This window comes from Gadus macrocephalus, chromosome 17 (assembly GCF_031168955.1).
Source record: "Gadus macrocephalus chromosome 17, ASM3116895v1".
NCBI classification, from domain to species: domain Eukaryota; kingdom Metazoa; phylum Chordata; class Actinopteri; order Gadiformes; family Gadidae; genus Gadus; species Gadus macrocephalus.
The window spans coordinates 7,271,861-7,296,980 of record NC_082398.1 but is presented as its reverse complement, the minus strand read 5'-3'; the positions used below and the strand labels follow the sequence as shown (position 1 = coordinate 7,296,980).

The window sequence follows — 25,120 nt, the reverse complement described above, 5'->3', positions numbered from 1 at the left end:
TAAAATTAGCCATTCTGAGGACGTTAGTCCTTAAAATGCGTGTAGGCCTATGCAGTGACAGGTGATGTAATGCTTTTGAATATGGGTATTTACACCGATATACAATATCTATTGTGCCTTCCCTATTTCAGGGGTCGTTATGCTTGACGACACAAACCCTAACGCATCTCACCAGATCGTCCACAGGGTCTTTGAGCGTATGACACACGGGTACAGCGATTTCACACTTCTTGGGCCACAAGAAGCGTCAGCTTAATTCGATGAAGCGGGGGGGGGGGCTCGGCCTTTGCTTCATCGCTGTTGACCCTCGGACCTCACCCCCCACCCCCCCACCCCCATCCCCTGTGTGGTTAAACAGCACCAGCCATTGAACCATGGTGGCGGTTGATAGCCCTGTGTAATGGGTATTTATAGGCTAACGCTAGCATAAGCTTCACCAGCCAGCCAGGCCAGTCATTCAGGTTTCCAGGGAGCAGCTGAACACTCAGACTATGCACAGTTAAAGTGTCAAGACTTCAATGCCCCCCCCCCCCCCCCCCCCGCACACCTTTAAAAAGAAAAACTTTTTGCAATGTCTTCAAATGAAGACAAAGGACGCGAGGGGGCGAACACTGAGAATAACTATTTACAGTCGACGGCGGCCTGATCAGTGACTGGAAAGGTGTTGTGTAGAAAAACACAGCCCCACACAGGGGCCTGCTCCCGCTCCCACTCATCCCCTTCATGGCGGGTCTCCCTGGGATACCACGGGAGCGAACTATCGATCCAGCCAACGTTGAAGGCTAGGGCTTCTCGCTGTGTGGATTCACCAAAGTGAGCGGGAGGGTGATCTGTGTGGGCTGGCCGCTCCCAGGCGGAGGAAGAGCTCATGCTAAGCTTCAGCACTTAGTGTAAAAATAATAACAATTTGACCCCCTGCCCCTACACACACACAAACACACACACAAAGACCAAAGACACACACACAAGACTTTTTATACCTCATGTGTTTTATGTTGCCTAGTGATGTGAATAACCAGAGCTCTTTTGATGGAGCCCTTGGTGACCACGCCTCTTATCGCCGTGGTCACCGCATCCCAGGTGGGTTTGAATGCGGAGCCGCCTCCTTTGCTGCCAAATGTACTTGTAATGTAACTGATACAAATGAACTTCTGGTTTTCCTCAAGAAGAACATTTAAAAAATCAAGTCAACCTTCAAGAAAACTCTTGTCAGGGTGTTCTTCCTTTTGATACGATATTGATACGATGATGATATGATGATATGAACATGTGATGGATGTCAACAGCTAGCCTAATTGCAGGACAGGTCTGCATGTGCGGACACACACACACACACACACACACACACACACACACACACACACACACACACACACACACACACACACACACACACAATTTCTGATGTCTTCGACGTATCAGATTCTACATGGTTGTGCGTTGACAAACACTAGCCTAATACCGCCTTAAGGGTTTGATGAGGAGGGTATATTTTATTCCGGTGCAATCTCTGGGATGTGCTGTGAGGGAACAGCTGGGGTGGCTCCCAGATCCATTACACCACAATATGAGGTCCTAGCTATACTTATGGGCTGATATCACCTCCTTAAGCTGAGTTTAACGTGCCAGGAAGTGCAAGGGAGTACAGTGACCCGGTCCCCAGAGAGGCGGAAGGGTAGAGTGTGTATATTTCAATATACTTCATATAATCCTACTTAATACTTGTCTTGACACATGAACTCAAAAAAAGATAAGAGTGAGGCTTCATTAAGTTGATTATTGTGCACAAAAAACAATCCAAAGGGAAGAATGGTTAAGGGAAATTATGGATTAACAACAGGGAGAGACAGACAGAGAGAGAGAGAGAGAGAGAGAGAGAGAGAGAGAGAGAGAGAGACACTATGGAAGACGGGGAGGAGTGAGGCAGGTTGAGAAGTATTTATAGGAAGGCGTTTATTTGTGGGCCTGTGAAACCAACCCAGGCTATATATCTTGCCAGCTCTCTCTCTCTCTCTCGCCATCTGTTAGTGTTCCTCAGACTTGTCAGTCTTAAACCAAACTAAAGGACTTAAGCGCTATAGGTGTGCCTGTGTCAGTGTGTGTGTTTGGGGGGGGGGGGGGGGGGGGTTGTGATAATGATAAAAAAAAAAAAACTTTCAATCTAACACATTAATGGATTTAATAAATAGACATATTAAATGCCTTTATATATTCTGTCATAATTTAATGGTGGATATTGTTGGCAACTATTTCTGCTTATTGAAAAGTCACATGACATTAAGTACGTTTGGGGGTCTATCAAGTAAACCTTAAATGGTGGAACAATATTAACTGTGTGTGTGTGTGTGTGTGTGTGTGTGTGTGTGTGTGTGTGTGTGTGTGTGTGTGTGTGTGTGTGTGTGTGTGTGTGTGTGTGTTCAGGTTTATGTGGCGAAGACGTCACCTCATGCTCTAATACCTCATTGCTGGGACGGCTCATTAAACGCACCTGTTTCTAAAATCTTCGCAGGGAAAGCCAGCTAACTGCTAGTACAACGGGTTGGGACCAACATCTCTTGAATCGGATCTTCTCTTTCTCAACACACCTAATTTTACAACATAAAAAAGCGGAATTTCCCTGTGTGTCGGCGGACCTCTTTTGTGCGGCTATACAGCCGTTATTGGCGGCGCGCTTTGGTGAGGCTCGTGCGCACTGAGGAGCGCGCGTATTTAAATTCAGATGTTTCCCGCGGCGAAGACCAGGGGGTATATTTAGACAGCCTTCGCGAGGCAGTTGGGGGTAACTGAAAGACAACACTGAGAAAGTTGCACGACCTAAAATATCTGCTCACACAGCTACAAGCAGGACGACTGGAGGGGCCAGGTGCTAAGACCACTTTTGGCCCGGTAACAGACAAAACAAAGTGGCGATTGCCTCATTCGTTTCAGCCCAATTTTCTTTCAATGTACGACTCAAAATATAATATTCACTACTGATTGAGTCGCTACTAAATTTGGCCCGACTCAACATAGCCAAATTAATATTTGAAAGGTTGTCACATGTGTTGGGGCCGGGGAAAACCCTGTGTTGACGTGCGTAAAAAGTAAACTTTGCCACTAGCTGCCGTTCCCAAACCGAACCTACCTTCCTCTGCTGCTTCTCCCAGGCCGGGTCCAGCAGTAGGTCTCTGTCCCAGCCTTCCTCCTGGGTCATGTAGGCCTCTTCCTGGTGAATCACGTAGCTGTTGTAAGTCATTGTGGTTTCGACAGCCGTCATCTTGCCGCCTCTGTTAGGACTTGTTCGTCCCCCTTAGCTTATAGTGAAACAAGTCTTCAAATACAAACAACGGCGCGGTTGTCTGTGGGCCGTTACTACCTCCTTGGGACGAGAGGTCTCGCTACACTACAAGTGAGAGAGGGAGAGAGAGCGAGAGAGAGTGAGGTGCTGCTGAGACCAGTCTCCACTGGTGCGAGGTGCCTGTGCGGAGGTGGTGCTCCCACTACCAGAAAACTACGCTGGCCGGTATTCCTTTCCTGGTCAAAAGTAGCACACGTGACCGCACCCCAATACTTATGGGAACTCGCTCTCGGGGTGTCGGATTCTGACCCCAAAAAGGTGCACCGGGGCGGGGCTATTTCTCATGGCCAGGGCAGACAAGCTTCTCATTGGCCAGAGGGTACTTCCATCACGCCCCTCTCTTGGCTGCGGGTTTTTATAGCCTCTGCGATGCACCTGTTGCTGTTAGTGTCACTCAATGGCAACTGCAGGCCTCCGGTGTTTGTTATCTGAAAAGTCCTTAGATATATCGTCCACTCGAAACAAGCATTATCATGCCTTTTCCATTGGTTTGGAGAAGTTTATGGTTTATGAAATCACCAATTTGTGTGCTAGTTTAAGGTGGATTCTGCTACAATAAAGAAAAGTAAATTGTATAGAGAATGAAAACAAGTAAGTAAATTAAAAAAAAAAAAAAAAAGAGTAAATTATAGATAAAATGAAACAGACAAGTTTTAGAGTAGAAAAAATAATTTATTTGCAAACAGGAAAGAAAAAACGTCCCACAAGAAATTGGGATTGAGTTTATCAATCAAGCCATGCATAATACATTGCCCGATCACCTTATCCTGTGTGTAATAAAGTAGCGTATCGTGGACCTTCCCATTCCTTAAAGGTATCCTAATTATATTCAGTGCTCTATAAAGCAAACAGCAAAAATGGTTTATTTAATACAATGCCGTTTACGTGCGTACAGCTATCTGTATTTAGCCATTGGTTTACGTTCATTATGGGAAGCGCACAGAAAAAAGATAACGGTGTACGGCAGTTTATCACATGCAAGGGGGGGGTTGGTTTAAGGGTTGTTTATATATTATTAAAATCCACCAAAATTGTATGATGATCCTAAATCTAAGCCGTACTCCTGATTAAAGCCATTGATGGTTCCCAGTCTCAATTGTGCAAAATGGGGCATTCATTGGGTGTGAATATGTTTAGAGTGTGTTCCACATGTGGCCGTCATCACAAGTGTTGTCACAAGCGGACAGAATGAAACACCACTTTAGCTGTTGAGTTGTTAGCAGCACGTACAGGTGAGCATGCGTTCTGAATATGATTTGCGAACAAATTCTGACACAGCTAACATTTTGCTTGCGGTTTGGCGTCTGTGAATTAATTTGGGGCTTGTGAATGCAAGGTTGCAAATCGGCTCAAACACAAAGACCAAACGTACACAGGAAGCCTGAGCAAGTGTGGGGTGCTGGTGGGAGTGATGGAGGGTTAGAATCGCGGTGGTGGCGGTGGCGTTGGTAGATCGTGGAGGACACCATTAAGGCTGGGTTGTTGATCAGAATTGATTCAGTTGGGTGGACATTTGATAATAGGGTGTCATTGCATTCAATGACATCTTCCCTCATTTCCCCCTTTTGATTATTTCACCGAACTCGACAGTCCGATATGGAGACGGACCATCGTTAAACCATCAAAAATGGGGAATGGAAATGGGACGAAATATATCTGTCACGTAAGGAATAACGCGGCTAGATATTTTCCGCATCATTTCTATGCCTCATTTTCAACCCAATCGGCATTTGCAAACTCGGGCGATGACATCATTCCTCCAAGATTGAGCTCGGGAGGGCGGGTGACAGGGAAGTGGTGGGAGGGGGGGGATAGTGGGAGGGGCTGGGGGTCCTCGATAGCGCTACACAACAACTCACCTCACAACCACTGGGTTCCTCCTCTCCCTTCTCCAGGCTCCTCCGTTGTCCCCTCCGTGTTCAGTTGTCTCCAGCCCCCCTCACCCTCCCCTCCCCCCCCTCCCCCCCCCCCCCCCCCCAGCCCTGCAGCTGTCAGAGCAAAAAGGTCAGACAACTGAGTTGACCGCACTGACGTTTTGGATCTGCGGGTGGGTGTGCATACATTTTCGTCCACATACTACTACTACTACTACTACTACTAGTAGCAGTAGTATGTGTTAGAACCAATGTCTTCTTACAAGCACATGTCTGCTAAGGACCCAAGCAGGGAAGGTCCCGCAGGTAAAAACAGATGATTCCTTTGGAAAGAAAACTAAAAACACACACACACACACAGGAGGATTCAGCTTGTGTCGAAAGGGGAAAATGCGAGCGACAACACAGAGAGAGAGAGAGCGAGCAAGGTCACGGGTCCTTTCCATCCACAGCCGCGCAACGGCACATTGCTCAGCGAGCGTTAGCTTGAAGCTAGTCGACCCATCCGTCACCAGAGTCTCCGCCTGGACGGTTAGCGCGTTCGGCACGGGCAAGGAGGGGTGCCAAACTACACATACACCACACACAGTGATTGTTTCTGAGGGGGAGTGGTGTGTGCGTGTGGGGGGGGGGTAAACCCAGATCCAACATGTTTAACGGCGGTGGCGGCGGTGGACACGTCGTTGCTGGCGGCGGAAGGAGCAGGGGTTGGGGCGCTTTGAGGGGAGGTGGGGATCGAAGAGGGAAGTGGGCAGCAGTGGCTGGGAGGGGGGGGGGGGTCGGCGAATACGGCGCAGAGGGGGCTCACTAGTGGCCAGGGAACAAGGAGATCGTAACGGGACGTCCTCATGAGCCATGATCACAGACACGGCTTTCCAAAAGACACTACATTCTCCGACACACACTACATTCTCCGACACACACTACATTCTCCGACACACACTACATTCTCCGACACACACTACATTCTCCGACACACACACACACACACACACACACACACACACACACACACACACACACACACACACACACACACACACACACACACACACACACACACACACACACACACACACACACACACACACACACACACACCAGGGGGGAGGCAGGCCACTACTTGCCTTACAGGAAGATGCAAACCAAAGCCCCCTTTGGTTTGCAGGCGGACACCTGCTCAGGAAGTGGCGGCGCAAGAGGGCGGGGCTTAAGAGGACGGCAGGTACGCGGAGGGCGTGACAGGTCAAGGCACAACCAAGAGGGTGGGGTCGGGGGGGGGGAGGAGCAGCAGGTAAAGGGCGGGTAGTGGCATCATCTTTTTTTGTGGGGCGGGGCAGGGCGGGATGTCGTTGCGGTGGTTTACCTTGGCGATGGCGAGACGGTGTCTCGCACAAAAAAAGGCTTCCACGCCCCCCGGACGCTCCCGAGCGCCAGGTCCACATGGGCAGAGACAGAGGGAGAGAAAGAGATGGCGCTGGTGGTTGTGGGTGAGAAGGGGGGGGGGGGGGGGGGGGGGGGGGTTGGTTGGTTGGGTTGGGTGGGTTGACCTGGTTGTGTTGAGAGACTAGTTAGTCAAGAGTCGTTGCCGTCAGTGGGCAAGTTTTTCTTTGGAGTGGGGGGGGGGGGGAAACGACATATAGAATAGAGCAGTTATCAAACATGCAGGCTTCTACAGTTGCGTGGACATAGACGACACGGTGAGAGGGAGGGGGAAGGTGGGGAGAGGGTTTTGGTGAAGCAAGGAGGAGACCCGACCAGACGCACAGCCCTTGGAACCCCAACATACCACCCCCCCCCCCCCCCCCCGCAAAACAGACACGGGTGCTGCCCCACAGATCAAAATGCGCCCCACGCCATTCTATCTGTGTGCCTCTCCCCAGCGTTTCACCACGCGCATTCGTGTGTGCGTGTGTGTACACGTATAACCCAGGCCCCCCCAAACCTCTGCAACCACATTAAAATGGACAACAGTTGTGGTAGTTGTTGTTCTGGTCAATTGGTCGAACAAGAGAGGTTTCTAAAAGCGTTCTACGGCTGGTGTCCAGCGACAGAGGAGGAGGCGTGCACACAGTCGGGAGAGAAGCTGGAGAGAGGAAGGAGCACCAACCCAGACTTACCCTGACCATAGAGACCTTAGCTGGGCCAGCGTCTACACCTGTCTCCCCCTGGGGCTTGCCACTGTGTCAAGTGGGTCTGGGGGTCGCTTTCCACAAGGGCAACAGGAAGTAAAGAAAGAAAAAACGTAAACAGGAAGAATGGGGAAACGTCCAAACCCTTGTACTGCTTTGCGTTTCCTTTTTGTTTTGTTTTAACCACAGTTGTGAGCGAAACCTTCTTTATTATAATGGCAAGTACAGCATACATATGTCCAATAAAAAGCATGCCAGTTCTTTACTTCTTAAACTTTTCTTAAAAAAAAGGCTAAATTAAAATCTCTAAAAAAGAAATACGGTCTAAGACATGGCAAACAACACATTTCGCAACCATATATTTATACGAATTATGTAATTAGTATGTTCGTTTGTGTATATATGTTTATATGTATATATAAACCTATACATACAATACAACAGAGAGATTACATTGTGAGATGCAATAGTCCACTACGAACCACAGGAGGTTGGGGGTAGAACTGCGACCCGGGGGGGAAGGGGGGGGGGGGGGGGGCATTGTGTTAATCAGACCAGGGGCCAAATGGCATTTGCAAAGGATCCCTCAGCACCTTCTTTCTGTGATTGATTTGTTTCCTTAGAAACGGTACCCATTTTCTTAACAAATGCCATTTGTTCTGTTCAAGGCCTGCTCTATAGGAAAAGGGGGTAACAATTAGGCTTGCTAGAAGACACTGGTCGATCTCTCTCTCTGTTCATTGGTACTAATGCCACAGGCCTCATCACCTTCAATGTTCTTTAAAAAGACGACAGAAAGAAAGTAGGCAGGAGGCCCAGTTTTGTATGATAAAAATATAAAAACAATGCCACGACAAAAACCCTTTACAGGCTGCTCCATTCTGTGCTTTACTCATAGCCTCTGGTGTCTGCTATGCTTCAAAGTGGCACTCTGTCCATTATTTTCTTCTTTAATGAATGTTCTTTTAACACTTGGCCCCTCGGACCCATGCACGATTTAAAAAGGAATATATTGAAAGCACTTAAAAAACTATGGGAAATAACCCCACTAAATGCACTTAAATCAGAAAGCTGTTAGGCACATGGTTAACCTCGTCGCTAGGGTTACGAAGTCAGGCGGCGAAGAAGAAGATGAAGGGATTATTAGTAAACCACTCATTCTCCGTTCATGCTGTTAGTTAAAAACGCTGACTTGGATTACATGCTAGCAAAGCAAAAGAGGAAACAAAAATAAACAGTAAACAATATGAACGGTAAAAACACATTGGTAAAAAAAAAGGCCTCTGTATGAAACACTGAAAGACTATATACACAAGCACACAGGTGTGTGTCTTGACAACTACACTGCACTGTCAGCAAACCTTTTGAGGAGCTAAAAGCTGGTATGTTAACTGGTAACAACCAGGAATCAACATCCAGATTGATAAGGAAAAAATGCTATTGTCTCCGCTGAAAATGTCATGGTCAGAGGTAGAGAAAGAGATAAGGATAGAGAGAGAGCGAGAGAGAGGAGCCAGTGTCTTTTGGGAGCCCTAGTTACAGCGAGTGTGTGGGAGGGGGAGGCAGGGGGGGAGGCTGAGGAGGAAAGATCCAACAGACATTACAGTACACGTCAGCTGTGCTTTGTTTTTGTGTTCTTCGTCTCCCAGGCGGTTTGTGTGTGAGAGTTTTGTGCGCTGCAAGGGGGAGGGAGAGGGGGGGGTGGGGGGTGGATCGGGGTCATCATCATCACAGCTTCTGAACATGTGCAACACGACAATCTCTCGCTGTCACTCACTCACTCACTCGCCTCCCGGGGGGAACCAGAAACCCGGCATTTATTCAAGCCAAATACTACTAGCGTGGTCCCGCCCGCTAGACAGTGGTGTGCTCCTCAGCCCCCCCACAGCCCGGCCCCTGGTCTGGGTGGTGAACTGATGAGAAACCTAACAGAAGGCAGACAGGGTCGCTGTTCTTTCATTAATAGCAGTATGAGCTGCCCTGGTGCATTTGCAAAGGAGAGGCGGTGGATTGATTGATAAACAACTAAAAAGGGTAGGGATGCACCGAAATGAAAACTCTTGGCCGAAACCGAAAACCAAAAGTGAGGAAACCAAGGCCGAAATCCGAAACACCGAAATAAATTATGCCAATGTACCATTTAGGGTTGCCGCGGTATACGGTATTAAGGCCAACACCGAGTTATTTTGTATATATATAAAAATATATATATACAAACCTAATAGATAGGCTACCTAATAAAGCATTGGAACACACAAGACAAGATATAAGTATTTCGGCCGAAAATTCGGTGCATCCATAAAAAAAGGGTTTGGCTTTTAAAAAAGGATCAATGTACAGTGTGTGATGTATATCTATAAATCTATATAGATGTATACACATGTGTATAAAAAGGCATATGTGATAGGATACGACTGCTATGCTGGCTGCTATACTGGCACATGTGTGTGAGGTTAGTGGCACAACTTAGTGTTGAAGTGTGAAACATAACGAATGCCCTCAGAGCAGGCCAGGGGAAGGCGGGGTGCGTGTCCCCTTCTGCACAGCACCCTAGCGGTCAGTACCACGGCGGCTCACAACCCAACCCCTTATTTCAGACACACACACACACACACACACACACACACACACGCAAACAGATGTGCACACATACACACACACAGCTATAACGAGGTGCTTAAGCTCAGGGAGGAAATAACAGATAAAGGTTTTCGGGGAGTTGTGTAATGCAAGTGTACAGGTGCGTGTGTGTGTGTGTGCGTGTGTGTGTGTGTGGTACAGTTGAGCGGTGGTGGGGGTTGGGAGGGGAAGCAGTAGAAGGACGGGCAGGGGGGGGGGGGGGCACCCCCCACAGGGAGCTGTGCTTGTAGGTGTGCGTAGGTTTTTGTGTGCGTGTGTCCGTGCGCACGTGCGTCGTAATAAAAAAAAAACAAAAAAAACAAAAAACCAAATCAACAACAACCAAAAACAAGGACTATCGGTAGGGGGGCTCGGGGGCGTGGAGGGAGAGTTCGGGGCGACGGAGGGCGGCCTCCTTGCGCGGGGCGGAGGGGGGCGGCGGCGGCAACGGCGGCTCATACACCCTGGGCCCGGCGGCCATGCCGGCCACGGGCACCACCGAGGGCCGGAGGGCTTCCAGCGTGGCCACGGGCTGCGGGGGCATGGCGCCCACCGGCATCGCCTGCATGGCGCCCGTGGGCGGCGGGTAGGCGTACTGGAACTGTGGGTACTGCTGCAGCTGCTGGTAGTACTCTGCATAGTACCTGGGGGGGGGGGGGGTGTTAGGTTGGAGGAGAAGGGAGGGGGGGGTGAGGGGTTGGGGAGAGAGGAGAGAGGCTGGTTTAGGTAAGGTAAGGGCTGCATGGCGGTCATGGTGTTTGGTGTGTCGCGCCGGGGGGGGGGGGATGTGTGCCTGGACAGAGAAGGAAAGGAAGCCGACAACGCTGATGATAATGATGACGAAGTTTAAACAAAGTAGAGAACCTTTGCGGCTCTCAAGAGAACGGACGAGACGGAGGAGGGTACCAGCGAGGGGGGCGCACAGAGGCAGCGGCTAGGAGGCACAGGGGGCTTTAGAGGGAGCCGGGAGGGCAAGGGCCCCCCAGCAGTGGGGGAAAGGAGACGAAAGGGTGCAGGGCTGCAGACGGGTTTAGAAGTGGCGGCTAGGTCCGATCGACCCCGGGGTGGGAGGAGAGGGGGGGGGGGGCTTCCTACCTGGCCATGGGGTCCTCGGCGGCCTCCGCAGCCTCCTCGGCGGCGCGGCCGGCCGGCGTGGGCAGCAGCGGGCGCCGGGGCTTGGCCCTCTGGTACATGAAGGGCTTCATCACCGGGTCGGGCAGCAGAGGCATGGAGCGCCGCAGGGGGCTCCGGTCCCGCTCGCCTGACTTGGCGGCGGCAGCTGCCGCCGCCACCGCCACCTGGTGGTCATGCAGGACGTGCTGGCCCTGGGCGAAGTAGTGCGCCTGGCGGGCCGCCTCCAGGATGGCCTGGGTGGGGTCGCCGCCGCCCATCCCGCCCATGGCGCTGATGTGGGCGTAGGCCGGCCCGCCGCCGCCGTACATGGCCGGGGCGACCGTGTACGCCGGGTTGACGGCCGCCTGCATCTCCAGGCCGGGGCCGGCCGTCAGGTACACGGGGTGGTTGCCCATGGCCTGGGCGTAGACCGGCGTGCTGTAGGCGTGGGCGTGCGCCGCCGCCTGGTTGGCCACCTGGCCGTAGAGGTTGTGGCCCATCTGGCTGTACATCTGGGTGGCGCCCGACGACAGCGCCGCCTGGTTGGCCGCCACCGTGCCGTAGAGCTGGTTGGCCACGTTGGCGCCGTACACCTGGCTGGCGAGCGCGCCGTACACCGCCTGGTTCACCGGGTTGCCGTCGCTGCGCGCGCCCGTGGTGAGGCCCGTGAGCGCGGCGTAGGTGGGGTCGAAGGTGGACGTGTTGTACACCGAGTTGTGCACGCTCTGCTGCACCTGCAGCGGGAGCCCCGCCGCCGCCGCCGCCGCCGCCGCCAGCACGGCAGCCTGGCTTTGGTACTGCTCCAGGGAGGACTTGCCCGCGGGGCACTCGCCGGCGTAGTGGCCCTGCTTGCCGCAGCTCACGCAGGGGATCTTGCCGGTGGGCGTCTGCTTGCTGGGCTGCACCTTGGACAGCTCCACGGAGAGCGGGCGGCCCTTGAAGGAGGTGCCGTGGAGGGCCTCGATGGCCTGCAGCGCGTCCTCCTTGTTCTCCATGTGGACAAAGGCGTAGCCTGCGGAAGAGGAATGCCTGGCTGTCATTGAGCGCAGGGACAACAGTTAGGACAACAGCGGCATGCCACGGGCACACACTTATAGACTCTACGTTCGCCTACACAATGGTAGGGCGATCACTCGCAGTGGCCGGTCCTAATGTGCCACCGGGGTTGACCAGCCACCATCAATTCCTCAAACACGTCATGTCCGGGCTTCTTAGCTTTTCAACTTGTATTTAACCGATGAATGAATGAATCACATTTTTACCCATTGCAACAAAAACACGATTTCACTACTTCACTATGGCCATTAAAAGGTAAAACATATATGTGGAGATGCCCCCCGTCCTTTGCCCAGATGTTTGAGGCTCACCTTTGACCTTGTCGCACTCCAGCACCTTGCCGAAGGTCTGGAAGAGCTCCTGGAGGTCCTCCGTGGTGCACATGCCGCTCAGGTTGCCCACAAACACCTTGGTGGAGTGGAGGGGTCGCCCGCGGGATTCCTCCACCACCAGGTTGCGGCCGCGGAACTCGCGGCCGTTGAGCTCGCGGATGGCGCGCTCCGCCGAGCCATCGCCGTGCAGGTGCACGAAGGCGAACTGCCGCAGTACGCTGCAGCTCACCACCTGGCCGTAGGACTCGAAAATGGCCGACAGCTCCTCCTGGGTGGTGTCCAATGCTAGGTTCCCCACGAAGAGCTTCACCGTGTTGCTCTTGTCCATGGCTCTGGGGAGGGGGGAGAGGAAAGGAGGCGGTGAGCGAGGCCAGACGCAAAGGCAGATTTGAGGAATTGTTCACATTTAATAATAAGGATACATAATAATAATTTATAACGTAATTACAGGGCAGCTTGTTCGAAAATGGTGCAGTGAGATACTTTCTGATTAATGAAGTGTATTTTCACAACACTCTGTCCTGTCTTATTACAAAATAGCAGGGTTCCCTTTTAAGGGAAACCCATTAGTGGCTGTTTGGCTTAAGACCTGAAGTCTACCTATATCTCCTACTGAGATAGAGAGTGACAGTAATCAGCTAATCTGACGGATTACAGAAAGACGTCTATGTGTTGGGATCAGTGAAGAGTTTTTGAGAGTAAAACTCTGCAGCAAGTAGAAGTGAGAAGCAGATGTAAATGCTGTGCGTGTTTCCTACTGGTTTTTGCAGGCATTTATGTTATACCCCCAGAACAACACTATTCCTTTAAACCTCATGATTTGCTCCAATTGTGTAGTGAGTGTCTCAACCCAGTTAATTTATGCCATGGCAAGCATCCCGTCTCATCTGATGTCCAACGTGTTACTTGATTTCTTCCATTGGCTGTCAGCTGGTGCTAAACATAACTTCACAAAGCTATAAATCTTCGACCTCTGCACGAAAAAATGCTGAAGCCACCAACCAGCCTTAAATGGCATATTCAAATGCTGCTCTCTTGCTTAGTTATTAGAATATAGATTACGTCCAAGTGTTATAGCAAGCAGGGGTTTGAGCTACGTGAGTATTAATGTCTCAACTCCAAAACAATCATTATATAAAAGACAAGTTGAATGGGAAAAGTGAAATGGAAACATGTTCAGAACTAATATCTGGGTATACAAACAAAGCGAAAAGCTGAAATATGCAATCATGTATTAGGCCTATTAGGAAACTCTTGTATCAAAATGTCAGTTGGTATTGAGTCATGCACTTATGTGTAAGTGAAATATGATCAGGCCAAGGGCCCCGTATTATGGTTCCCCAAACCCAAATTCCTAATCACTGGATTTTCCTCCATTAGTCAACATAATGTATTAAAGCGAATAGCTGGGGCTATAAACCAGATAACCGTTTAAAAAAACCACAGTTGGTCTTTTTCATCATGGAGACTGGTTACCGTTAGTGAAAAAATGTGAATGTTTCAGCAATCCAAGGGATTGGTTTAGAATGGGGGAAAGGGGAACTGGCTAAAAACCAGCAGCTAGTGACTTGGTGGAGCATGTCGCTTTTACAAATGGCTGATGCAGAGAAACGGGGTCTGTCTGAAGCATCCCCGGGGGGCGACGAAGCCCTGATGACGCAGCACCAAACCGTTGTAAACGCACGGTCAAAATTACACGAAATGTGTTCAAATAACGGAGGTGTATGCAGAGCTAGGCCTCGCTGTTTTTCTGAACGAAGCGCAGTTTTTTTTTTACACGTTTCCCCTGATGATGATGGCCAAAACGTGCTGCATGGGTTCGCTTGTTAATCCAACGACGAGAACATCTGAAGTTTATCAAACATATAAACCAAGATAACGATCACAACGAGCTACAAAACGCCATTTTAAAAACCAAAACAGTGATAACATTTTACAATGCGGGTTACACAAAGACTGGAACAAATACAATGTAACGACGGACAATCACATTTCCCCCACCGGAAAGAATCCACCGACTGCCAACAACCGAGGGATTCAAACCAAGATATAACACCCTTGTATCGTAACCTTAAAATAACACACCAAATACATTTGATTGTAAACTTGAAATATCAATGAAATGGGTTAAGAATGCTTTGGAGAAGAATGAAAGGGACCAAAGAAATGCTACCATCTTACCTAAGCGGTGCTGTGTTACAAAATGGTAGCGCCTGCTTCCGCTAGTGAGGCGGTCGTCCGCCGCGCTGTAGGGGAAAAGAGGGAGGGCTGCGACATTTCACTGGATGCCCATTCTTCCACTCCATTCCTCCCCTCACGTCTTATCGCAAATCGTGATAAGAACAGCATAGCTCGAAACTAGACCTATTCATATTTCTCCAGATTGGATTTTTCCAAGATTGGAAGCACCGAGCGGATTTTTAGAGCGGCAGGGCTGGATGTTTTTATTGTAGTGAATTCAATATGATGGGTTTTATTATAGTAACGCGATCATGTCACACAGAGTCCACTTTTATTTCAAATAGAACGATTTAATGTCAAATCACTAACCAACTACGTGGTCTTTGCACAACAAAGATTGACAACATTTTCTACATTAGGTGATTGATTAGAGGGCAACATTTTTCGAAATAAATCCAGATTTTCATTTTTACCGAATAGTGTAATGCGCATTCCACAATATATCAGCAGTTTGACTAATGGGGCATACAGACATTTAAATAATTACATAATAATACTTGTATAACACCTAATACAGCCCAATATATGTCTGCTAAGGACAGAGTGCATGATAAAAAGCAATGGAAGAAACTATTTTGTGGCATACAAAAAAACAAAATGCGCCATCACATGTATTCATATTATAAACATTGGAAAGGTTATTTCTAATTGTAAATAATATAATTATCAAACCTATCTTAAGCTAGAAGTAAATGCCCGATATTCAGTAGCATAATGGAGATGAACAAACTTATATATTCAACTTTATCAAGCGCCTTATTGGTTAGGCTAGTGTAAACATGTGAACACAAATTCACTTCCATCTTCACTGATCCCACACCATGGTCCAAATGTGTCATAAACATGGAATCAAAAAGGGAGTCAAATTATAAGAGCGAAGGAATAAATAAAAATAAAAAGCCAGAGAAAAATAAGGCCACATATCTTTGGCTTTTCCGTAAGTGTCAGGGTCTGTGCCACCTGAGTTCTCAATCGATGCTTTACATTACATTTTTATTTTTCTCAAATCATCATTGAAACGATTGTCGATTGAGTTACTCAAGTCATAAACAAGCCTCGAAAAACAAACAACCAACACACACTAAACCATGAGTGCGTGCTGATGCATGAGTGTCTCAGAGGTGGGCGGGGGGGGTCTCCATGCGGCGCCCCTTCCCGGCGATGGGGCGGTCCCGCTCCTCCCATAGCGTCACGCCGTCACATGCACAGATCTGCTTGGCATTCTGGAAAAGTCCCGCAGAGCGAGCGATGATCCCACACGCCAGCCTGAGATCAGAATAACGTTAGCGAGAAGTTTAGAGGATGGAACATACACACGCACGCGTACGTGTGTGTGTCTGTACGTGTGTGTGTGTGTGTGTCTTTGTTTTACAAGAACCTGACTACCGCCCCTCCCAATTACACCACACGGCCAACCAAGCTACGCTGGTTTGCGTCACAAAGTTGTACTGGTGTGTGTGTGTGTGTGTGTGTGTGTGTGTGTGTGTGTGTGTGTGTGTGTGTGTGTGTGTGTGTGTGTGTGTGTGTGTGTGTGTGTGTGTGTGTGTGTGTGTGTGTGTGTGTGTGTGTGTGTGTTAGGGCTGTAACGATACACCAACTCACGATTCGGTTTGTATCACAAATTTTAACGCACGATTCGATTCATCCCAAAATTTTCTTTAATTTAAAAAGCATTTTATTTAAACAACACTTATATAAAAATTAATGTAACATTTAATAACAAATCATTTGGAAGACTGAACAGATTTGAACAGAAAGATTACTATTAGAGTCAGCCTATATCAAAATGAATAAATAAATAACCAAAGATTGCAGTAGGAGGATGCTTGCAGGTAGGCAAAAACCCTCAACTAGTTTGTGGTTTAGGCTTACGTATTTGAAAATATTAATGTCAAATAAATAATAGTCAGGTGACCTTGGGTGTCTTAGGTGACCTTGGGTGTCTTGAAAGGCGCCTCTAAATTAAATGTATTATTATTATTATTTGAATAGTTTGGTAGCACTAAAGTGCACACAAAGTGACCTGCATAGGTTTAGTTTTCAGTCAAATATCCTATTATCGCTTCTTATTAGGCTATGTAGCTTAAATAATGACATAATCAGGCCGTATAGAATGCAACATGTTTAATAGCCTAACTTTCAAATAGAAGGGAGAAAACATGAGGCATAGTGTTACGAGTAGCGTATGTGTGTGCGCGAGAATGGCAGTGTGTGTGTGTGTGTGACGTCAGCGAGTGAGTGGACGAGCGAGGAGAGCGAGCGTGTGTGCGTGTCAGTCTAGTGAAGAAACTAACAAGTCCTGTTGTGTATAAGAATAAAGTTCCCAGCCTTTCAATAATCGGTGGCAGCTTCATTCCGACCTCTAAGCAGACCAACTGCCGGTCAAGCACACAAAACACTAGAGACAGGGATCACACAGGCTATTTTTTCGCGCTTGGCCCACTCTAGACAAATGTCGTTCACAGCGAGGGCATCTCGTCGCAGACTATTATTGAAACAGATTATTAGCTAACTTCAATCTGACAATTTGACCAGAGAGATACAATTTTGTCTGACATTGAATTTTTCTATCACCGGACAACGGAAGCCCTGGCACTAACAGCTCATATCACATGGCTGGACCTTGACTGGAAGTATAATGAGAGTTAGAAAGGGCGTGTCGCTCGCTCTTCTGCCTTCTCACACCGCGAGACAGGTTCGTGGTTTTGAGGATCGCGATTTCGGTTTCGATACGCATATCGCTATAGCCCTCGTGGGTGTGCATGTGCGCGTCTTTGTGTGCGTGTGTGTGTGTACTGCTTCTCCCCCACCCAAAACCCTACCTTTCGCCAGAGTTTCCTGTTTCTCTGGAAAGGGCGTGTCCTCCACAGCCCAGGTCGTCTTCTCCTGCGTCCACCACCAACGATCGACCAATCACGTCCCACACCTGCAGCCAAGTGAGTATGGAGGCGGAGGTTCAAAAGAAACACGACAAACACAGGTTCAGGTCAGGGTCGGCCTGGCAAACGGGTCTTCCCCGGACATGTTACAAGAAGGCTGAGCGATGGATGCGTTTCATGTACGTGGCATATGCGCCTGGCTAATAATGGGATTATTATACATTCAAAATATATATATATTTTTAAAACAAGAACATGGTTGAAAATAAGCCCACGTATGCAGAGTGAACATAAAACCCTTTCATAGTCCAAACCTTAGACTATGGAAAATGCATAGTTTATATTCCCCTTCAATCGAGTGTTTGTTTAAATAAATCCCAAAGGCATAGTTTCATGTTTGATCTAATAGATACATTTCCCCCGTTGGAAACACTCTGGTAGGCGCTTTCATCTTTCTGAAGGAGAAAGAGCCTAGGTAGACAGTCTTAAGAATAACTCTGACAAATATATGTCTGATGCCTTTATGTGTGTGTGTGTGTTTGTGCACTAGTACATGGGTGTGTGTGACCTTTATTTGACGATCGTCAAGTCTGAACGACGCTCTCCCGTCGGGCCCGGCGACCACGTTTCCCAGGTCTCCTACATGCTGTACAATACAAGGGGACCGAGTTAAAAAAAGCAGACGTGTACAGCATGAAGTTACATTCACATCTCTCCAGTCACTGCTTCAGTCGCCTGTTATTCTCTTACTTATTCACTCCCAATCGGTCAGCTGAACTGAGTCATCGACATTCTTTTGTTACTTATCTTTGTCCAATCTTTTTAAGAAGGTAAGAGGCAGCTGAAGTGGAAGGATTACCGCCCCCGACGTTGGGTGCAGGTCATATTTCACCTGCTCTGAGTCAGTGTTTTACCCTTTCCGAGTCCTCTGGTCCTCCATGGGGTTTTCCATAAGGATTATAGTGATCTCCACAGCTGGAAATATAATAACACAACCGGATGAACCCATGTTCATAGTCAATGGCAGCAATCACCAGCTACACAGGATTGCATTTCTATAAGTATTCGATGAACAAAGACAACTAAAGCTGACCTTCATGTCAAACAGAAGATTCTGACGGAGATATACAGCAGAAAAACTCTACAGCAAAATATTTTCTAGCCAAGCAATGATAACCAGTGCAAATTACATTTGTTTAGGGGCTAGGGTAACAATATTTTACTCCCGAACGAGAAATTCAGGACTTTGCATACTATGTAGCATTCCGCTAAACCAGTGCAGCAATCAGTGTTAATGACAGACTGTTGAAACCCTTTTCACACTCACACGGTATTACACACACAGCAAACCAAAATAAAATATAGTATAATACGTTTATGGGGGAGAGTGCTTTTTTTCAGTGTGCACACATTGCACACTACACCCCCTCCCCCTTTGGCTCCAACTGTGTTTTCATCCTTCTGCCAAAGTGAAAAGTTTAACTTTTAAAATGCTGCATCATCGCCGGAAGAGACGACGATAACAACAAATTAGCTTTCTTTCCATCTATCAAAACATGCGGAAGCAATTATTTTGGCCTTCACACACACACACACACACACACACACACACACACACAAAGTGTGTGCGTGAGGAAAATGGGATGTAACCAAAATGGCTGACGACGGCTTGTCTTGACCGCTCATCACGTGCGCGCTACCATCAGCCGACACGCACCTTGTGCACGTCCGGAGAGAAAAGGTTCTCTCAACGTGGCTTTTCTCGCCGTCAAACAAGATCAACGGTTTCACATTGTGTGAGAAACAAGATAAATGGCAGGAGAAGAGTGAACGTATCCTATTAATGCTTGGCACTTGGTTCTATGAACATCCTTACTGTACCGACAGCGATAAATTGTTTCACCTTCTTCTGACTGATTGTAAATCGCTTTGGAGAAAAGGGTCTGCTAAATGCCCTGAATGTCAATGTAATGCATTCAGGGCACACTTCTTCAGGTTGAACCCTACCTGAGGCAGTCCGAGGTGAGGTCCCCCAGCGTGTGGACGTGCAGGCCGTGGGGCCCGGGCGCCAGGCCGTCCAGGGTCCCGTCGATCAGGCAGCGCTCCTCCGACAGCTGGAGGAAGCGGACCACCCCCTGCACGGACCCCGCCCCGGACAGCATGGCCACAGCCGACCCCATGTCTTGGCGCGTGGGAGAGACGATGAGAAGATGAGAAGATCCACATGCTCTCAACGAATCAGAACCACACCCTGTCTCTTACCAACGTTCACACACACACACACACACACACACACACACACACACACACACACACACACACACACACACACACACACACACACACACACACACAGGGACCGTTGCTCACCTGGTTCAGAACCTCCGATGCCCTTTAGCACGGCGCGGCGCCCGGTGCTCTCGATCAGAGCATGGACCTCCGCAGTGGTCAGGGTGGACTCCACCAGCACCTGCTCCGTCCTTACGTCTATGCTGACCGACTGCACCCCTGCGGGCACGCGCACAGACAGACAGACAGACAAAAACAGTAGATTAGATACGACAATTATTGGGGACATAACCACTGGCTGTATAGTATGGAAACAGGGGCTTGATATAGTCGATACTGGGGTAGCTGTCTAAACGTTCTTACCTGGTTTTCCCTCAAGTGCGTCACGAACCTGATTGGCACAGCTCTCGCATGTCATCTGGACAGCAAACTCCAGCTGTCAAAGTACCACAACAACACACCAAGAGGAAGAGGAATAAACCTATAATGCACTGTGCATGATACAACAATACATTATCATCAACGTTTTGGGAAAGAAGAGCAACATAGGAGCAATCGCTGACGGTATTGCGTAAGGGTTTCAATATGAACACATGTTCTAGAGATGTGCGTATTGCGAAGATGAGCATATAGCTATTGGCTATACTTTTTTGACAATTTCCGTAACGTACGTAACGACACAGCGTGCAAGGACGTTTTATAAAACGTAAAGGATCCTTTTCTACCTTTGCTGATCTGAGCGAATCCATTTTGGGGACATCCGCCACAGCATGAGCAATGAATACAGAATTTAATAGATAACAGCCCACTTTTCTAGAAACGGAAACAAACTTCACTATGGGGGACGCCATGTTTGTGAGGTCATTCAGTTTCATATTCGACGTTACTGACGTCTAGTGTTGGGTTTCTGTCACTGCAACGCGCGTCCTTACTGTAATAAAAGACAGAGGACCAGTGACTTACTAACGAGTGGACGTAATTTATTTTATTTGTCCATGCTGTATCCTTTCATTTATCTTAGAAGAAGAACAGCTGGTTGGAAGGGTAGATACATCTAATTGGATTGAATGTGTCAAGGAATAGTGGCATGCCATTGGGGCCGTTAGAAGCTTATGGCCTGCCCTAAACAAACCACTATGAGGATTGCATCCATTAATAATGATTGCTCTCCGTGTCTGGCTCAATGTAAATATGTGCTTACCCCTTCCTTCCATTTCATTATCTCTATAGATTATTGTTAGACTTATGACCTGCATATTACAGCTCTGAATGCATAATGGAAATCTGGACAAGCTGATTAATAATAATCATATTTATTTTCCAGGTCAGAGTGTCTATCTGCTTGTGCTTGCGTGCGTGTATTTCCCTATTGTTTTTTATTTCCTGTTTTTTATATTATTGTAATATATATATATATATATATATAATCATGTATTGATTATATGATACACAAACACACACACACACGCGCACGCACGCACGCACACACAAACAAAGATAAAACCCGTGTCTGTGTTTTATGTTGGCTGGTGTGTAGTAAAATAATATGTGTGGTTGATGGCTGGTTCAATCATTCCCCCCTGCATGGCCGAAGTCCGACCGATAAGACTCTGGGGCTTTGTGAGACAGCACACCTATGGTGCTCCAGTAATAAGGGCCCCCAGGCTCATCCAGTCACCGCAACAGACCCTTCCATCACAAGGAGAGCTCTGACATGCCAGCGAGGAATCCCATGCTGCCATTGGGGTTCATGCCGGCCTCCTCTGCCTGCAACATTTCTCCACTCCCTGCAGTGAACCGGCTTCAATAAATCTACCGGTGGATGGGGGCTACCCTGGCCCACCTTTTACTTTGAAGAGATGAAGACGAAATAACACAAACACCAACTGACCAACAGACAGACAGACAGACGGACAGACGGACAGACGGATAGACGGACGGACGGATGGAAGGATGGATAGATAGATGTAGGATGGAAACAGGTAAAACAAGTGACAAGTGGTAAAGTGGTAAGTACTACACACACGTACAGACACGCAAACACACACGAATGCACGCATAAACACACACACACAAACGTACACACACACAAACACATTTAATTCTTTATTTGAATCCACCAATCACATTACAAGAGACAGGATTAAACTATTTCAGAGATAAGATAGGTCTTTGTTCAAGGGTACAAAAAACATCTCCTGCCACACTGCCAGGCTGCCTATCACTGCTGATATGGAGCAGAACTTTGCTAACTGTTTAGATTTTCTGCTGGAGAGCCCAGCCAGCCTTAACCCACTGAAAATACGGTTGTGGACATGCCCCAAGCTGCCAAAAAATAAGACACACACACACACACACACACATACACAAACACACACACACTAGATTGCATACCTGTGTGCAGCGAACCTCCTAGCTCCACATCATTAACAGTTAAGAACAATTGAAAGACAGACCTCTTATGTCACAAAACGCGCAATCATCTGAAGGTAAGCCCTGATCGATTCGGTGGTACACCTCTTATTCAAGAAGGCCCGATTTGGGCCTAACATTGCTGACCCCTGAAACACAATGGGCCCTATCTTGCGTCTGGCGCAAGTGACTAACCCTGCGTTCACACCAAAAGATGCAAAAAGTTGACGCGCGGCACGATTCCATTCAAAGTGAATGTAGAGACGCGTTGCTGCTTTGCTGCCGCAGCAAAATTTGATTTGCGGCGCGTCAAAATCTGATTTGCAGCGCAGCATGCCCGTGCCCGCTGCCGGGCACGGGCGGCGGGCGCGTTCACGTATTTTGCGGCGCGTCAAATGCTGCTCGAGTTGAAATATTTCAACTTTTCGGCAGCAAACGCGTGATGACAGCCAATCAGCGTTCAACAGCGTTGCCACTGAGGCGTTGCCACTGAGTGACATGCCGTAACAGCCAATCAGTGTTACTCCCTTAGAGTGACTTTGAGTTCACTACCTGATCCAGATCAAAGCGCTAAAATGGAGAAGATAATAATTGCAGTCTCCGCATACCCGGTGATCTTCAACACCACCGTGGCCAGTTATAAGTGTCCAATACATATATATAAGTATAAATGTCCAACCGAGAGATCCTAGCACCGATCCTAGCTAGCAGGTCATCAAACTGGGCTGGAGTCAACCTCAAATAGCGCTGGAAGCGGTCGTCATCCAGACGACTGCTCCTGCAGAAGACGGTGAAATTCACCGAGCTCTGTACGGCTCCGAATGGTCTCATGAACCCATAAACGACGGGCATTCCAACGTCTCTCCCTCTTCCACAACAGGTAAAGACATGCAATGCTCGTAATGTCGGCCATGGTTGTGAATGAATTCAGAAGCACCGCGGGCAAAACTTGCCGCGCAACAAAACTGCGGCGCAGCAAAACTTCGGCGGCAACGCGTTCGGGCAGCAAATGCATCTTTTGGTGTGAACGCAGGGTTAGTCACTGGCGCATGTGTCGTTGCTAGTTTACAACTGGCGCAGAGCGTTCTTTTCCCACCACCGCCACTCGCCGGTAAATTAGGGATTGATCATGCGCCCCAAGGGGCGGTTCGGCGGAAGGAGGAGGCGTGTTCTGGCGCAAACGGTATTTTGCCGTTTCTGAATACCATTGCGTTACTGACCAGGAAATACCTGGTTTAAAGTCAGTGGCGCGTTGTTCAGATGCTATTTTAAGGGCGCATGCATACATGCGCATGCGATGCATACGGATTGCTTGTGCACCTCGCGCATACACTTTGCTTCTCCCATCTACCTAGCCGCACATTCTTGGGAAATTATTTGGGAAAGAACAGCTGATGCAGCGGTAATAAGTTGTACTTTTAAATCAATGCATCTGCAAACACCGTACAGCAAACACATATTTTCTTGACAGAGACATCGTGTAGGCCTACATGCCCATAACTTTTAGGATTGATGAGTAGGCCTATTTGATCGTGAAAAACATTGTTTTACCGCCAGTGAGTGTTAAAAAGAATGAATGAATGCGGGCGCGCGTGTGTGCTTTTTTTAAACACACGCAAACTAAACACGTAACGCATAATACAATCAATGGCAATGTCTATTACCGCGGGGACACATGCATATTAGGATAGCATACAATACTGATAAGAAACAATGTTTATAATGTATTGCGTATATCATTAAATAGAACCACAGTTACCGCATATCATATGTTATATCATATACGTTTTCTTTGCCGAAATTTATTTGAGGGCTCAGTATTTCTGAAGTTGTGGAAGAAAACCCCTTATTCCATGTGTGAATTAGGCCATATTATTTGGCAATAAACTGAGCCATTTGCAGTTTGAAATTCATGTACATCTGTCTCATCGGAGACTGCAGACGCGCTGTCAAAATATCAACTCGTCCGATTCAAATGCGCTCATGGCTCTTAAAGGGGATGGGAGCTGGCACTCTCATTGGTTTGTTGGACGTTACGCCCAAACCACACCTACGGGTAACTAGGCTGCTTCAGACCAACCCTTTTGACACTTGCGCCGCGACGCAAGTGTCATTTATTCGCCTGTAAAATAGCGATAGCGCCGTAGAACCGCCCACAAAGCTACTTGCGCTTTGCGCTTCCCACTTGCGTTTCAGACCGTTAAAATAGGGCCCAATGAGTTATAATGGCATGGTGTTTAACAAGCTCCATAATACGCTCCATTGCAGAGGATCAATGAGGGGAAAGACAGCGAAGCTCAATCAGATGACAAAATCCATTGTTCCAGCCAACGGCCCCTTGAATACGGGAGACAATGCAACATGGTGGCAGGGAGGCGGGGCGTGGCCGGGAGGGTGGGTGGGTTCGAGGCGGGGGTAGAGTTCATACCGTAAAAGCACTCCCCCAATTTAAACGTTTTACATGACTATTATGCAACCAGCTATATTTTCTGATTGATTTGTTGTTGAGCTCATGAAATCCCTTCATCCATCTCAAGCAATCTGTTGACTGTGCGTGTGTGATGTCGTGGGACTGTGAAAAGAGTTTCAGCAGTCCATTTTCTACACTGATTGCTGCACTGGTTTTAGCGGACTCCTACATACATAGTATGCAAATTCCTTAATGTCTCTGTGGGGAGTAAAAGAACGGAACCCTAGCCTAGCTTCTAAAAGCAGGATTTCCCTGATTACCCGTGTAGCAGTTTGTGACCATTGCAGTGTGTCTGCTGGATATCTCTGTCCGAATCTTCTTTTTGACCTGGAGGTTATAGCTTTAGTTGTTTTTGTTGTTCGAACG

At 48.1% G+C, this 25,120-nt stretch overlaps 3 protein-coding genes across 4 annotated transcripts in view; all 3 read right to left on the bottom strand.

Annotated features, from left to right (window-relative positions):
• The window catches only part of actn3b (actinin alpha 3b), a 30,597-nt gene extending 27,056 nt beyond the window's left edge, over positions 1 to 3,541 (bottom strand). The window contains exon 1 of the mRNA XM_060076513.1: positions 3,125 to 3,541. Within this exon, the coding sequence (XP_059932496.1) occupies positions 3,125 to 3,256 (132 nt within the window). The 5' untranslated portion in view covers positions 3,257 to 3,541. The remainder of the gene's footprint in view (positions 1 to 3,124) is intronic.
• Positions 3,542 to 6,544: 3,003 nt separating this feature from the next.
• rbm14b (RNA binding motif protein 14b) lies at positions 6,545 to 14,854 on the bottom strand. Of its 2 annotated transcripts, none has more exons than XM_060076514.1 (4): positions 14,645 to 14,854; positions 12,443 to 12,795; positions 11,058 to 12,108; positions 6,545 to 10,606 (listed from the first exon to the last, which is right to left on the bottom strand). In XM_060076514.1, exons 2-4 carry the CDS (start codon positions 12,789 to 12,791, stop codon positions 10,318 to 10,320), a joined length of 1,689 nt encoding a protein of 562 aa, XP_059932497.1. In that variant the 5' UTR covers positions 12,792 to 12,795; positions 14,645 to 14,854; the 3' UTR covers positions 6,545 to 10,317. The 2 variants fall into 2 exon arrangements, with proteins under 2 accessions (XP_059932497.1, XP_059932498.1); XM_060076515.1 differs by having other exon boundaries at positions 11,058 to 12,087.
• A 104-nt stretch (positions 14,855 to 14,958) lies between these two features.
• On the bottom strand, positions 14,959 to 20,757 carry LOC132475410 (copper chaperone for superoxide dismutase-like). Its single transcript, XM_060076516.1, has 8 exons — positions 20,598 to 20,757; positions 20,236 to 20,308; positions 19,954 to 20,091; positions 19,591 to 19,765; positions 18,498 to 18,558; positions 18,152 to 18,229; positions 17,527 to 17,630; positions 14,959 to 15,970 (listed from the first exon to the last, which is right to left on the bottom strand). The coding sequence occupies exons 1-8, from the start codon at positions 20,745 to 20,747 to the stop codon at positions 15,820 to 15,822; spliced, it is 930 nt and encodes a 309-aa protein (XP_059932499.1). The 5' UTR covers positions 20,748 to 20,757; the 3' UTR covers positions 14,959 to 15,819.
• Between the last annotated feature and the right edge of the window lie 4,363 nt (positions 20,758 to 25,120).